The sequence below is a fragment of the Rana temporaria genome, chromosome 5, assembly GCF_905171775.1.
Source record: "Rana temporaria chromosome 5, aRanTem1.1, whole genome shotgun sequence".
Lineage (NCBI taxonomy): Eukaryota > Metazoa > Chordata > Amphibia > Anura > Ranidae > Rana > Rana temporaria.
Genome location: NC_053493.1, coordinates 130666748 through 130680218, shown reverse-complemented (window position 1 = coordinate 130680218; position 13471 = coordinate 130666748). Strand labels below are relative to the sequence as shown.

General features: G+C 45.8%; 1 protein-coding gene across 7 annotated transcripts in view; it reads left to right on the top strand.

Moving 5' to 3' along the window:
- Positions 1–13471, top strand: part of TRAK1 (trafficking kinesin protein 1) — a 172137-nt gene that overhangs the window by 91691 nt on the left and 66975 nt on the right. For all 7 annotated transcript variants that reach the window (XM_040353124.1, XM_040353128.1, XM_040353126.1 and 4 more), the window contains 2 exons: positions 2853–2953; positions 7755–7863. In XM_040353124.1, the coding sequence (XP_040209058.1) occupies positions 2853–2953; positions 7755–7863 (210 nt within the window). The remainder of the gene's footprint in view (positions 1–2852; positions 2954–7754; positions 7864–13471) is intronic.

Here is a 13471-nt window from a genome sequence, read left to right as displayed (position 1 = left end):
GTGGATCGGGCACTTAGGTAGAGATTTTGCGGCGGTGTAACTTAAATGCCAAAAATTACGTTGCGCCGGGTTTTTGAGGATCTGGCCCTTAGTTTTTAGCCAAGAAAAGACAAATGGAGGGCCTTCTAAGCGTAGCAAGCTCGTTTAATAAGAGTAATATGTGCAAAAAGCTATAAAAAGCCTACTCACAAACATGAATGAATATAGGCAAAGTGGTGTAAGGATCATCCGCATTGTTTAGCCGGTGTGCGTACGATGTCCTAATGCAGGCAGCGCGGAGATGTCGTTCTCTGAAGGGCAGCGGCAACAGGAACCGAGACGCTCTCGGAACCTTCAGGCTGGAATCAGGTATCCACTGCGGACTGCAAGTGACGTCACTTCCGGATGCGGGAGGTGCACGCGTTCAAGACTTTCGAGTCTTTTCCTCAGGCTGGGCTGTGGCCATCTTACTGGAGACCAGTATATGTAGTGGTAATACATAGACCCGCCCCACATATAATCTAACTGGATCGTATTCTACAACAACATTCTAGGGCACATCTATGGCCACAAGAGGGCCTACTATTGCAATAACGACATTAATTAACAATACTGTGCAATAAATAATAAGGAAACAACAATTGATATGATATTAAAATAACTTCAATTAGATAAAATTAAATTAAATAGCGAAGTATCGTTATAATGGCCCTTAAAGGAACCTATACTGGAAGTACATTTCTGAGGTCTGACACAGATTTACCAATTAGAGATTAAATATTAATAATCTTCCATGGTAACGAACAATCATTAAAAGCTGCAATAACGCCTTAAGTAATATCATAACCATATAGGCTTATGATTAGAATAAATATGAATATAAAAATATATATAAAAAAGTTAGAATATACAAATACATATATTCCCTGTTTTATTTTTATACTATATACCAGAAGGAAATAATGATGTTGACGACGTCACCATTAAATAACTAGTCTAGAGCAGGGATTAATATGCCCCATAGATAAAGTAATGTAAAACTGATAATTATGAAGTTGATATTTCAAAAAATATATATATTGCTAAAAATCCATATATGTTCTATATTATATTGAAATACGTTAATATACATTAAAAATTAATAATATTTAGAAAGTATATATAGCAAGTATAAAGAACGTATATTGTGTGTGTGTGTGTGTGTGTGTATATATATATATATATATATATATATATATATATATATATATATATATATATATATATATATATATATATATATATATATATACACACACATATGTACAATAAAAGATAGGCCGAGATGGTAAACCAAGGGAGAACATCTTGTTTCTTCTGGTATATAGTATACAAATAAAACAGGGAATATATGTATTTGTATATTCTAACTTTTTTATATATATTTTTATATTCATATTTATTCTAATCATAAGCCTATATGGTTATGATATTACTTATTGCAGCTTTTAATGATTGTTCGTTACCATGGAAAATTATTAATATTTAATCTCTAATTGGTAAATCTGTGTCAGACCTCAGAAATGTACTTCCAGTATAGGTTCCTTTAAGGGCCATTATAACGATACTTCGCTATTTAATTTAATTTTATCTAATTGAAGTTATTTTAATATCATATCAATTGTTGTTTCCTTATTATTTATTGCACAGTATTGTTAATTAATGTCGTTATTGCAATAGTAGGCCCTCTTGTGGCCATAGATGTGCCCTAGAATGTTGTTGTAGAATACGATCCAGTTAGATTATATGTGGGGCGGGTCTATGTATTACCACTACATATACTGGTCTCCAGTAAGATGGCCACAGCCCAGCCTGAGGAAAAGACTCGAAAGTCTTGAACGCGTGCACCTCCCGCATCCGGAAGTGACGTCACTTGCAGTCCGCAGTGGATACCTGATTCCAGCCTGAAGGTTCCGAGAGCGTCTCGGTTCCTGTTGCCGCTGCCCTTCAGAGAACGACATCTCCGCGCTGCCTGCATTAGGACATCGTACGCACACCGGCTAAACAATGCGGATGATCCTTACACCACTTTTCCTATATTCATTCATGTTTGTGAGTAGGCTTTTTATAGCTTTTTGCACATATTACTCTTATTAAACGAGCTTGCTACGCTTAGAAGGCGCTGCATTTGTCTTTTCTTTGCTTTTATACAGATCACTTCATCTGTCAGCTGGCAGCCATCCAAAGCAAGGCAATAGCGATTTAGTTATACAGTGCCATGGACACTTGATGGACTATGATATCCATTTTATAGCACTGGTTTCTTTTGGACTTTAGTTTTATTTTTTCTTTATTTCAGTTTCATTTTTATTTTTATTTTAATTTTATCTTTATTTTCATATTTATTTTTATTTTTAAGTTTTATTCCCGTTTATTTTACAGTTCAGTTTTTCAACATTATTCTTAGCCCCTATCCCCATTCCAATTAATACTAGCTTTTTGTGAACCTTAGACATCTACAGGGAGTGCGCTTGAATATCATGTTTTGCCTTAGTTTTTAGCCGTCTTTCATTTATTTCTGGCTGATGAAGGATACTAATTTTTTTCTGGCTAATAAAGGATACCCGTTTATTTCTGGCTGATTGTAAGTAATCTTGGAAAACAGTGGAAGGTCTTTTTTTGCCTGTTAATTGCTAATAAATCCCAGTATTTTGAAAAGCCAATAGTAGCCACGCTTGGGTTCATCAGGCCTGTAACTTGACCCAGTCGATAGTTAAAATTGAATAAATGGTATGCTTCACTTTTGTCTAAAGAATCCCATGTTTACATGCTTTTCTTTTGTATTGAGTGCTGTTATTGTGCAGCTGACTTTATTGTCTGTTTGTCTTGGTCAGGTATCCCAGTTACGCCATGAACTGTCTATGAAAGATGAGCTGCTTCAGTTTTACACCAGTGCAGCTGACGAGAGCGAGTCGGACTCCATCTGTTCAACACCGTAAGTCAATGCTTGTACATAGTCTCTGTTATGTCTTCACCAGAGCACAGTAAATGTCACCTTTCCAGAGCTCCACCTCTTCTCATCTTCGTGTCTGCGAAGTGTTTGTATGGAAGGTGTGAGGAGGTGGAAAAAGATAAGATTTACAAAGCCTTCTATATCTGTACAGGTTATTGTTGGCCTTTGACACTGAGTTTTCATACATATTAACCACTTAACCCTCGGACCATATTGCTGGTTCGGGACTGCGATTCGGGACTGCGCCGCTTTAACTGACAATTGCGCGGTAGTGCGACGTGGCTCCCAAACAAAATTGGCGTCCTTTTTTCCCCCACAAATAGAGCTTTCTTTTGGTGGTATTTGATCACCTCTGCGGTTTTTATTTTTTGCGCTATAAACAAAAATAGAGCGACAATTTTGAAAAAAATGAATATTTTTTACTTTTTGCTATAATAAATATCCCCCAAAAATATATAAAAAAACGTTTTTTTCCTCAGTTTAGGGCGATACGTATTCTTCTACATATTTTTCGTAAAAAAAAATCGCAATAAGCGTTTATTGATTGGTTTGCGCAAAAGTTATAGCGTTTACAAAATAGGGGGGTATTTTTATGGCATTTTTATTAATATATTTTTTTTACTAGTAATGGCGGCGATCAGCGATTTTTTTTTCGTTACTGCGACATTATGGCGGACACTTCGGACACTTTTGGGACCATTGGCATTTTTATAGCGATCAGTGCTATAAAAATGCATTGGATTACTATAAAAATGCCACTGGCAGTGAAGGGGTTAACACTAGGGGGCGGGGAAGGGGTTAAGTATGTCCCTGGGTGTGTTCTTACTGTGGGGGGGGGGGTGGCCTCACTAGGGGAAACACTGATCCTCTGTTCATACATTGTATGAACAGAAGATCAGCATTTCCCCCGCTGACAGGACCGAGAGTTGTGTGTTTACACACACAGCTCCCGGTCCCCGCTCTGTAACGAGCAATCGCGGGTGCACGGCGGCGATCGAGCCCGCTGGGCACTCGCACCGGAGTCAGGAGCGAGCGGGGGGCGCGCGCCGCGCACGCGCCCCTAGTGGCCGCTCAAAGAGCCGACGTTATACTACGGGCTCTCGCCCAGGAGAGCCGACCTGCCGCCGTAGAATGACGGCGGCTGGTCGGCAAGTAGTTAAACGTGGCAGATTCAGGTGATGTCAGGTATAAGCCATAAGCACATGGACCGATTTCAGTGCCCCGGCAGGTGAATACCAGATTTGTAAATATTGGTTCTATTAATTTTATGTTACCACTGTCCACTTGTGTATGGCTGTTTGTGGCCTGCAGTGAAATGAAAGAAGATAAATATTTTTTTTAAAGCAAAATTCCAGGAATTCAGCCACTTTGTATACCGTGAGTTGAGTCCAACTGGGTGCATGCCACCTGATGGATAACTTTAAATAACAAACATGTCATACTTACCTCCTCTGTGCAGTTGGTTTTGCACAGGGCAGCCCAGATCCTCCTCTTCTCAGGTCCCTCTTTGCTGCTCCTGGCCCCTCTCTCCTATCGAGTACACCCACAGCCAGCAGATTGCTATGATGGCACCCAAGCCGAGACACAGCTCCACATGGCTATTTAGACATTCGTGGACAGTGCTGGGGAGAGGGATGGGGCTCAGGTAAGTAATTAGGGGGTGCTGGGGAGGCTGCTACACACAAAAGTGTTTTTATCTTAATGCATAGAATGCATTAAGATAAAAAAATCTTCTACCTTTTACAACTCCAGGTGTTACCATTAATTTTGATGTTTATTTGCATACCCATATACTGTACACTGTATTACCAAAATTATTGGGACATCTGCCTTTACACGCACATTTTTCCAGAAGGGCATTTGTAAGGTCAGGCACTGATGTGAATGAGAAGGCCTGGCTCACAGTCTCCGCTCTAATTCATCCCAAAGGTGTTCTATCAGGTTGAGGTCAGGACTCTGTGCAGGCCAGTCAAGTTCCTCCACCCTAAACTCGCTCATATATGTCTTTATGGACCTTGCTTTGTGCAGTCATGTTGGAACAGGAAGGGGGGCATCCCCAAACTGTTAAAATAAAAAAGCAGATTTCTACCTGTTTTTACAGCATCGCCCAGCGATCATGTGACTCCAGGCTCTCGGCACTCCCCGTCTGAAAGCTCCAGTGGGTGGGGCTGAGATTCCCCTGCTGACATCAGCCTGGGAGGAGAGAGCTTCTTGTTGTTTGAGTGTATAGCAATATAATATTGGTTGCATTTTATCATTGCCTGTACACACTGATGTTTATATAATAAAAATGTTTGAACAAGAAAGAAACGGCATAAAGATTTGGGTGCAGTCCCACCCCTTTGTTGGTTCTTTGTAGGTATAAGGCCATTTTGACGTGTTTTGTATCAAAACCTACATTCTACAGGAATGAAAGGAAATGCATGTAAAATGCACTGGCACCCCTCACCCAAAGGAATTTAGTATTTAGGCTGCTCTAGACTTTAGCATACGGTCACAGGTGCATGTATATTCAGGGACTGCTAACTGATTTAATGCCCTTCAGACAAGATAATGAACTGCTCTAAACATTTATTACATTTTTTCATCATTTTGTTTTACTTAACAACAAGCAAAGAGCTGCTATGGCACTATAAACAAGGCCTCTTGGTAATATGTCTTGGTCAAAGTCCAGCTTGTTGCCCTACATTCTAGTAGAAAGATATGAAGAGTGCATGCAGCTTTGACATCTGGCCACGTGTTAAGCTTCCTTTCATACCAGGAACACTATCTTCAGGATGTTTGTACTTTCTCATGGGTCTTTTCGGTGTAATCTTTTTACAAACCATACATGCACTAACGGTTTATTTGGCTTTTGACCAACTGGCCTGTATGGCTGTGGTAGGGACATTAGATTGTAAGCTTATTTTCACACTAATGCTGAGGGATGTTTTTGGATGTATCTATAGCATTGACAGACTACAGGGCACTTTACAAACACAGATGTAGAATAATGTATAAGACCCTATTAAACTTGCATTTATATTAAAGTGGTTTTAAAAGCAAGATATTTTCTACCTTAATGCATTTCCGTGCTATATAGTAAGAAATGTTCCAGCAGTCCTTTCTCAATCCAGCACTGCCTGCCTGCAGTAGCACAGGTCTCTCTTTCCTCACGGGGTAGCCATTGACTCCTTCTGCTGTTAGCCTGGCCCCCATATCACAGGATTAGGTTAAGCCGTGCTATATGTGTCTATGGACACACACAGTCCGGATTGGGAGTGAGCCCCCCCTATAGCAGGAGGTTTGCTATAGTGGTGCAGCAGAAGAGCCAGGAACGCTGGCGGGGGACTCCAGAAAGGAGGTTCAGGGCCACTCTGTGCAATATCATTGCACAGAGAAGATAAGTATATCCTGTTTATTTAAAAAAATATAAGATTTATAACCGCTTTAAGGTACAAAGTATTTTTCTGTGGCTAACTTATTTGTCAGGCTTCCTATCGGAGGCAGCGTGTGTATGCATATGTGTATAATTTTTTTTAAAGTGTACATCCCATGCATTACTTGACAAGTGACACTTGCACAATCAAATGTAAATATTGATTTCTAGATCCCTCGTCACCCAAATTCCTTAAAGTGGTTGTAAAGGCAGAAGTTTTTATTTTATTTTAATGCATTAAGATAAAAAGCCTTTTGTGTGCAGCAGCCCCCCTAACACTTACCTGATGTCCACCAGTTTCTCAGCTGTCCGAGATTCTCCCTCCTGATTGGCTGAGACACAGCAGGGACGCCGTTGGCGCCCGCTGCTGTCAAGTAAAGTTAGCGAGCCAATCAGGGGAGCGGGGGGCCTGGGTGGGGGCTCTGTGTCTCAATGGACTCGGCACGGGTGCCCCCATAGCAAGCTGCTACAGGAGGGAGGGACCAGGATCACAGAAGAGGGACAGAGAAGAGGAGGGCTGCTCTGTGCAAATCCATCACACAGAGCAGGTAAGTATAACATGTTTGTTATTTTTATAGGGAAAAAAACAAGACTTTACAGTCGCTTTGATTGTTTAAAAAAACAAAATGACACGGGTCCTCTGTTGTTCCCGTTACAATGACCTCCCATACTTTGTACCATATGATTCCAGGTTATCTATGTTTAGATGATCTTGTTGATGTGATTGTATTCATTCTATCCAAGATGTACCATTGTATTTCCTTTATTGTTTCACCAAAACCGTCTGTTATAATACTCTGTGTTCTTTACTCTCAATAAAAATTTTGAACAGAAAAAACAAAAAGACACAACGAATATAATTTCCCAAGAAAAAAAAACACATTCATGGTTTGAATTTCATTCATGGTCAGTTCACACCAGAACCCTCGTTCTGTGCACCTTTCCCGCATCACATTTAAAATGCACTGCACTTGCAATCTGCAGCGGGTGTCAGTGCAATGCTAATAACACCCCAAATTGCAGTCAAAATCCTTTTCTTGGAGCCCATCAAGGGACACTGGTCCCACCCTCTATGATAATGCTCTTGGTACTGCTTTGCTACAAAACTGAGACATGCTGGTAGTAGAAGGAGTTGTAACCTGGGTTGTCCTACACAGGTTGTTGGTTTCCAATCTCCAATCCTCTAGCAGGCGGTATAACCTGAAGGTGAAGGTCAGTGGGCTCCAAGTAAAGGATTTATCACTGTTTACAAATCTTTTTTCACAGTGGCTATGTAGCTGACAATTTCACAACCCTTGAATGATTACACTGTTTAATACAGTCCTAATGACTCTTCCTGTAACCGACATCTTGTATTTGTAACAGTCTGAAGAGGAATGAATCTTCATCATCCGTCCAAAGTTTTTTCCCCTTTGATTCTCTTCAAAAGAAACTGAAAGATCTCGAGGATGAGAACATTGTCCTGCGCTCAGAGGTACAGCATCACACATTCTGATTTGCAGCCTAGAATTTGGTGAATCACTGCCTACCTAGATGGCTATTATGCAGACTGTTGAGCACTGGTGACATCTAGTGATGTAAAATGGGTTGTATTGATTCCAAATTATTCTGTAACAGAGAAAACATCTAATGTCATGTACACACGGTTGTTTTTTGTGATGAAAAAAAACGACATTTTAAAAAACGTCATTTAAAATGATCATGTGTGGGCAAATGTCGTTTTATGTCTTCTGAAAAACGACAAAAAAAAAAATTGAGCATGCTTCAATTTTTTATGTCGTTTTTCAAAACGTAGTTTTTTTGTGTCATAAAAAATGACCGTGTGTAGGCTAAAACTACGTTTAAAACTACGTTTTTAAACCTGCGCATGCTCAGAAGCAAGTTATGAAGCGAGCTTGAATGGAACAGAGTGCCGCCGTACGTGCTGAACGTAACTGCGCTTTGCTAGAGCACTTTGAAAAAACGATGGTGTGTAGGCAACGTCGTTTTTTAAAATTAAGTTTGAAAAACTTCGTTTTTTTTTCATGCTAAAAAATTACGTTTTTTTCATCACAAAAAACGACCTTGTGTACGCGGCATTAGTGGTAAAGCTCGGTTCACACTGCCACGCCCTGAAAGTACCGACTTAGCCAGGCGTCTTCCTGGCGATTTGAGCACTACTTTGATAAATGTATAGAAAAGAAGTCGCGATGAAGTAGTACAGGATATATGATAAAAAAAGAAGAATGTACCTTTGTCCTATTACTAGATAGAAAGTTTGGATGTTGTGAAGGCAATATGGACTTTCATGGTACGGTATAGTCTTGCACAGTAAGGTTACAAAAAATATAAATTTATTATAGAAAAATATACATCATACAAACCATAAATAAGTAGATACTAGACACCAGATGTTACTATATGTGGAGCATCCACTTTTCTGACGCAAATTATACAGGTTCCGCACTGTTATACACAGAGACTATTCTTCCAGTTACAAACGCTACATATTTTCGGGTTTGCCCACTTCTTCAGGAGTATATATTATGTCAGAAAATGAGCTACAAGAAAACATAAATCAAATAATCAATAATTATAATCAAATCAAACAATACATAACAAATCGCCAACCTTCATGGTGTAATGTCATGTATCTGTATAGATAGAGATAAGATATAATGCAACCCCTCAGTATCTCACTCAATAGCCAGCACCAAGATACTTAGGCGTCACAAGGCCAAAATTGGCATTTTCCCAAGGGAGTGCGGGAACCAGGAAAAGTGAAGATGCATAAACATACTGTTTCACAAAGATTTTTTTTTTTTTTTTTTTTATATATATAAATATATAACAAATTGAAATTGATTCACACAATTTAGGGGGGTTCATAGGGCGGAGTTGGATATCTCATGACCAAATGCTGTCAGGATAATTAGCCATCAAAGGGAATTTGTTTAAATATAAAAAATCTGAAATAAGAGTAAAGATTTCAACTAAAAATACACACCTATTCTATCTTCACAAGGAAAGGCATACAATGAGGCGGGAGTATAAGTTGTCCAGGAGGGTACGAAGATCGGATATACATGAAAGTAGTCCAAAGAGCCACATTGATGTTCTATACAAGATGGAAAAATATACACAGGAAGACGAGAGTATTCTTAAAGCGGAGTTCCACCCTATTTTTCAACCTGTTTGCATTGTAATTAACACTGCCCCCTTAAATAGAACTGGCATGTTTTTTTTTTTTTTTTTGACAAACTCACGGTTTTATTCCTGTGAGTTTGTCTTCCCTTTGCGGCGGATGGCTTCTCCGCCGCATCCAGCGCTGCTATGCCTCCTGGGTGATGTGTGTCATCAATCCCAGGAGGCTGGGCTGAACGAGCGCCGCGCCGTACAGTAGTTGAATCTCGGGGGGGCGGGAGGGAGGACAGTGCCGCCCATAGAGGTGGTGTCCTCTTCCTCCTCTCCAACTCCCCCCTGCTAGCACCGCCCCCCCGCCTCCACCACCCGCCCGCCGTCTGTCTCCGGTTTGCGGAGATACAGATCATCAGGATGACAGAGCGCATCTCTGATAGATCTGTGTGTGAGAACACCCGCTCGTAGTACTGCCCCGCCTCCCTGTACATAGAAACAGCGCGCTCTGCACTGTGTGTTACAATTCTAGTGCAGGGAGGCGGGGCTGTACTACGAGCGGGTGTTCTCACATACAGATCCATCAGAGATGCGCTCCTCTGTCATCCTGATGATCTGTAACTCTCCCCACTCTGCACTGGTGTCACAGAGTTAGTGGGAGAGCGAGCTTGCCATCCACTGTGCCCGTATCTGTGCCCAATGCTGCCCTCACTGTGCCCCTCGCTGTGCCCAACACTGTGCCCGTAACTGTGCCCAACGCTGCCCTCACTGTGCCCAACACTGTGCCCTCACTGTGCCCAACACTGTGCCCTCACTGTGCCCAACACTGTGCCCGTAACTGTGCCCTGTGCCATAACTGTGCCCAACACTGCCCTCACTGTGCCCTGACTGTGCCCTCACTGTGCCCAACACTGTGCCCGTAACTGTGCCCTCACTGTGCCCAAAGCTGCCTCACTGTGCCCATAACTGTGCCCTCATTGTGCCCAACACTGTGCCCGTAACTGTGCCCTCACTGTGCCCAACACTGCCTCACTGTGCCCTCACTGTGCCCAACGCTGTCGTAACTGTGCCCGTAACTGTGCCCTCACTGTGCCCTCACTGCACCCGTAACTGTGCCCGTAACTGTGCCCTCACTGTACCGATGCGGGGTGCTATGCCGGGGCCGATGCGGGGTACATGGGCCGATGCGGGGTGCTGGGCCAGGGCCAATGCGGGGTGCCGAGGCCAATGCGGGGTACAGGGGCCGATGCGGGGTACAGGGGCCGATGCGGGGTACAGGGGCCGATGCGGGGTGCCGGGGCCGATGCGGGGTGCCGGGGCCGATGCGGGGTGCTGTGCCGGGGCCGATGCGGGGTACCGATGCGGGGTGCTGGGGCCAATGCGGGGTGCCGGAGCCGATGCGGGAGGCCGATGCGGGGTACCGGGGCCGATGTGGGGTGCCGGGGCCGATGTGGGGTGCCGAGGCCGATGTGGGAGGCCGATGCGGGGTGCCGGGGTCGATGCGGGGTGCCGGGGTCGATGCGGGGTGCCGGGGTCGATGCGGGGTGCCGAGGCCGATGTGGGGTGCCGAGGTCGATGCGGGGTGCCGGGGTCGATGCGGGGTGCCGAGGCCGATGCAGGGTGCCGAGGCCGATGCGGGGTGCTGTGCCGGAGACGATGCGGTGGGCAATGTTATGGTGGCAATGTGCTGTGCTGGGGGAAGAAGGAAGCAGGAGGAACTCGGCACAGGGATGGTGGGAACTCCTCATAATGGGGCACAGTGGGTGTACAGACCCGGGAACTCAGCACAGGGATGTTGAGAACCCCTCATAATGGGGCACAGCGGGGGTACAGACCCGGGAACTCAGCACAGGGATGGTGGTAACCCCTCATAATGGGGCACAGCGGGGGGTACAGACCTGGGAACTCAGCACATGGATGGTGGGAACCCCTCATAATGGGGCACAGCGGGGGTACAGACCTGGGAACTCAGCACATGGATGGTGGGAACTCCTCATAATGGGGCACAGCGGGGGGTACAGACCTGGGAACTCAGCACATGGATGGTGGGAACCCCTCATAATGGGGCACAGCGGGTGTACAGACCCGGGAACTCAGCACATGGATGGTGGGAACCCCTCATAATGGGGCACAGCGGGTGTACAGACCCGGGAACTCAGCACAGGGATGGTGGGAACTCCTCATAATGGGGCACAGCGGGGGGTACAGACCCGGGAACTCAGCACAGGGGTGGTGGGAAACCCTCATAATGGGGCACAGCAGGGGGTACAGACCCGGGAACTCAGCATAGGGATGGTGGGAACCCCTCATAATGGGGCACAGCGGGGGTACAGACCCGGGAACTCAGCACAGGGATGGTGGTAACCCCTCATAATGGGGCACAGCAGGGGGGACAGACCCGGGAACTCAGCACAGGGATGGTGGTAACCCCTCATAATGGGGCACAGCGGGTGTACAGACCCGGGAACTCAGCACAGGGATGGTGGGAACTCCTCATAATGGGGCACAGCAGGTGTACAGACCCGGGAACTCAGCACAGGGATGGTGGGAACTCCTCATAATGGGGCACAGCGGGGGGTACAGACCCAGGAACTCAGCACAGGGATGGTGGGAACCCCTCATAATGGGGCACAGCGGGTGTACAGACCCGGGAACTCAGCACAGGGATGGTGGGAACTCCTCATATTGGGGCACAGCGGGTGTACAGACCCGGGAACTCAGCACAGGGATGGTGGGAACCCCTCATAATGGGGCACAGCGGGTGTACAGACCCGGGAACTCAGCACAGGGATGGTGGGAACTCCTCATAATGGGGCACAGCGGGTGTACAGACCCAGGAACTCAGCACAGGGATGGTGGGAACTCCTCATAATGGGCACAGCAGGGGGTACAGACCTGGGAACTCAGCACAGGGATGGTGGGAACACCTCATAATGGGGCACATCGGGGGGTACAGACCTGGGAACTCAGCACAAGGATGGTGGGAACCCCTCATAATGGGGCACAGCGGGTGTACAGACCCGGGAACTCAGCACAGGGATGGTGGGAACTCCTCATAATGGGGCACAGCGGGGGGTACAGACCCGGGAACTCGGCACAGGGATGGTGGTAACCCCTCATAATGGGGCACATCGGGTGTACAGACCCGGGAACTCAGCACAGGGATGGTGGGAAACCCTCATAATGGGGCACAGCGGGGGGTACAGACCCGGGATCTCAGCACAGGGATGGTGGGAACTCCTCATATTGGGGCACAGTGGGTGTACAGACACAGGAACTCAGCACAGGGATGGTGGGAACTCCTCATAATGGGCACAGCAGGGGGTACAGACCTGGGAACTCAGCACAGGGATGGTGGGAACACCTCATAATGGGGCACAGCGGGGGGTACAGACCTGGGAACTCAGCACAAGGATGGTGGGAACCCCTCATAATGGGGCACAGCGGGTGTACAGACCCGGGAACTCAGCACAGGGATGGTGGGAAACCCTCATAATGGGGCACAGCGGGGGGTACAGACCCGGGAACTCAGCACAGGGATGGTGGGAACTCCTCATATTGGGGCACAGTGGGTGTACAGACCCAGGAACTCAGCACAGGGATGGTGGGAACTCCTCATAATGGGCACAGCAGGGGGTACAGACCTGGGAACTCAGCACAGGGATGGTGGGAACACCTCATAATGGGGCACAGCGGGGGGTACAGACCTGGGAACTCAGCACAAGGATGGTGGGAACCCCTCATAATGGGGCACAGCGGGTGTACAGACCCGGGAACTCAGCACAGGGATGGTGGGAACTCCTCATAATGGGGCACAGCGGGGGGTACAGACCCGGGAACTCAGCACAGGGATGGTGGTAACCCCTCATAATGGGGCACATCGGGTGTACAGACATGGGAACTCAGCACAGGGATGGTGGGAAACCCTCATAATGGGGCACAGCGGGGGGTACAGACCCGGGAACTCA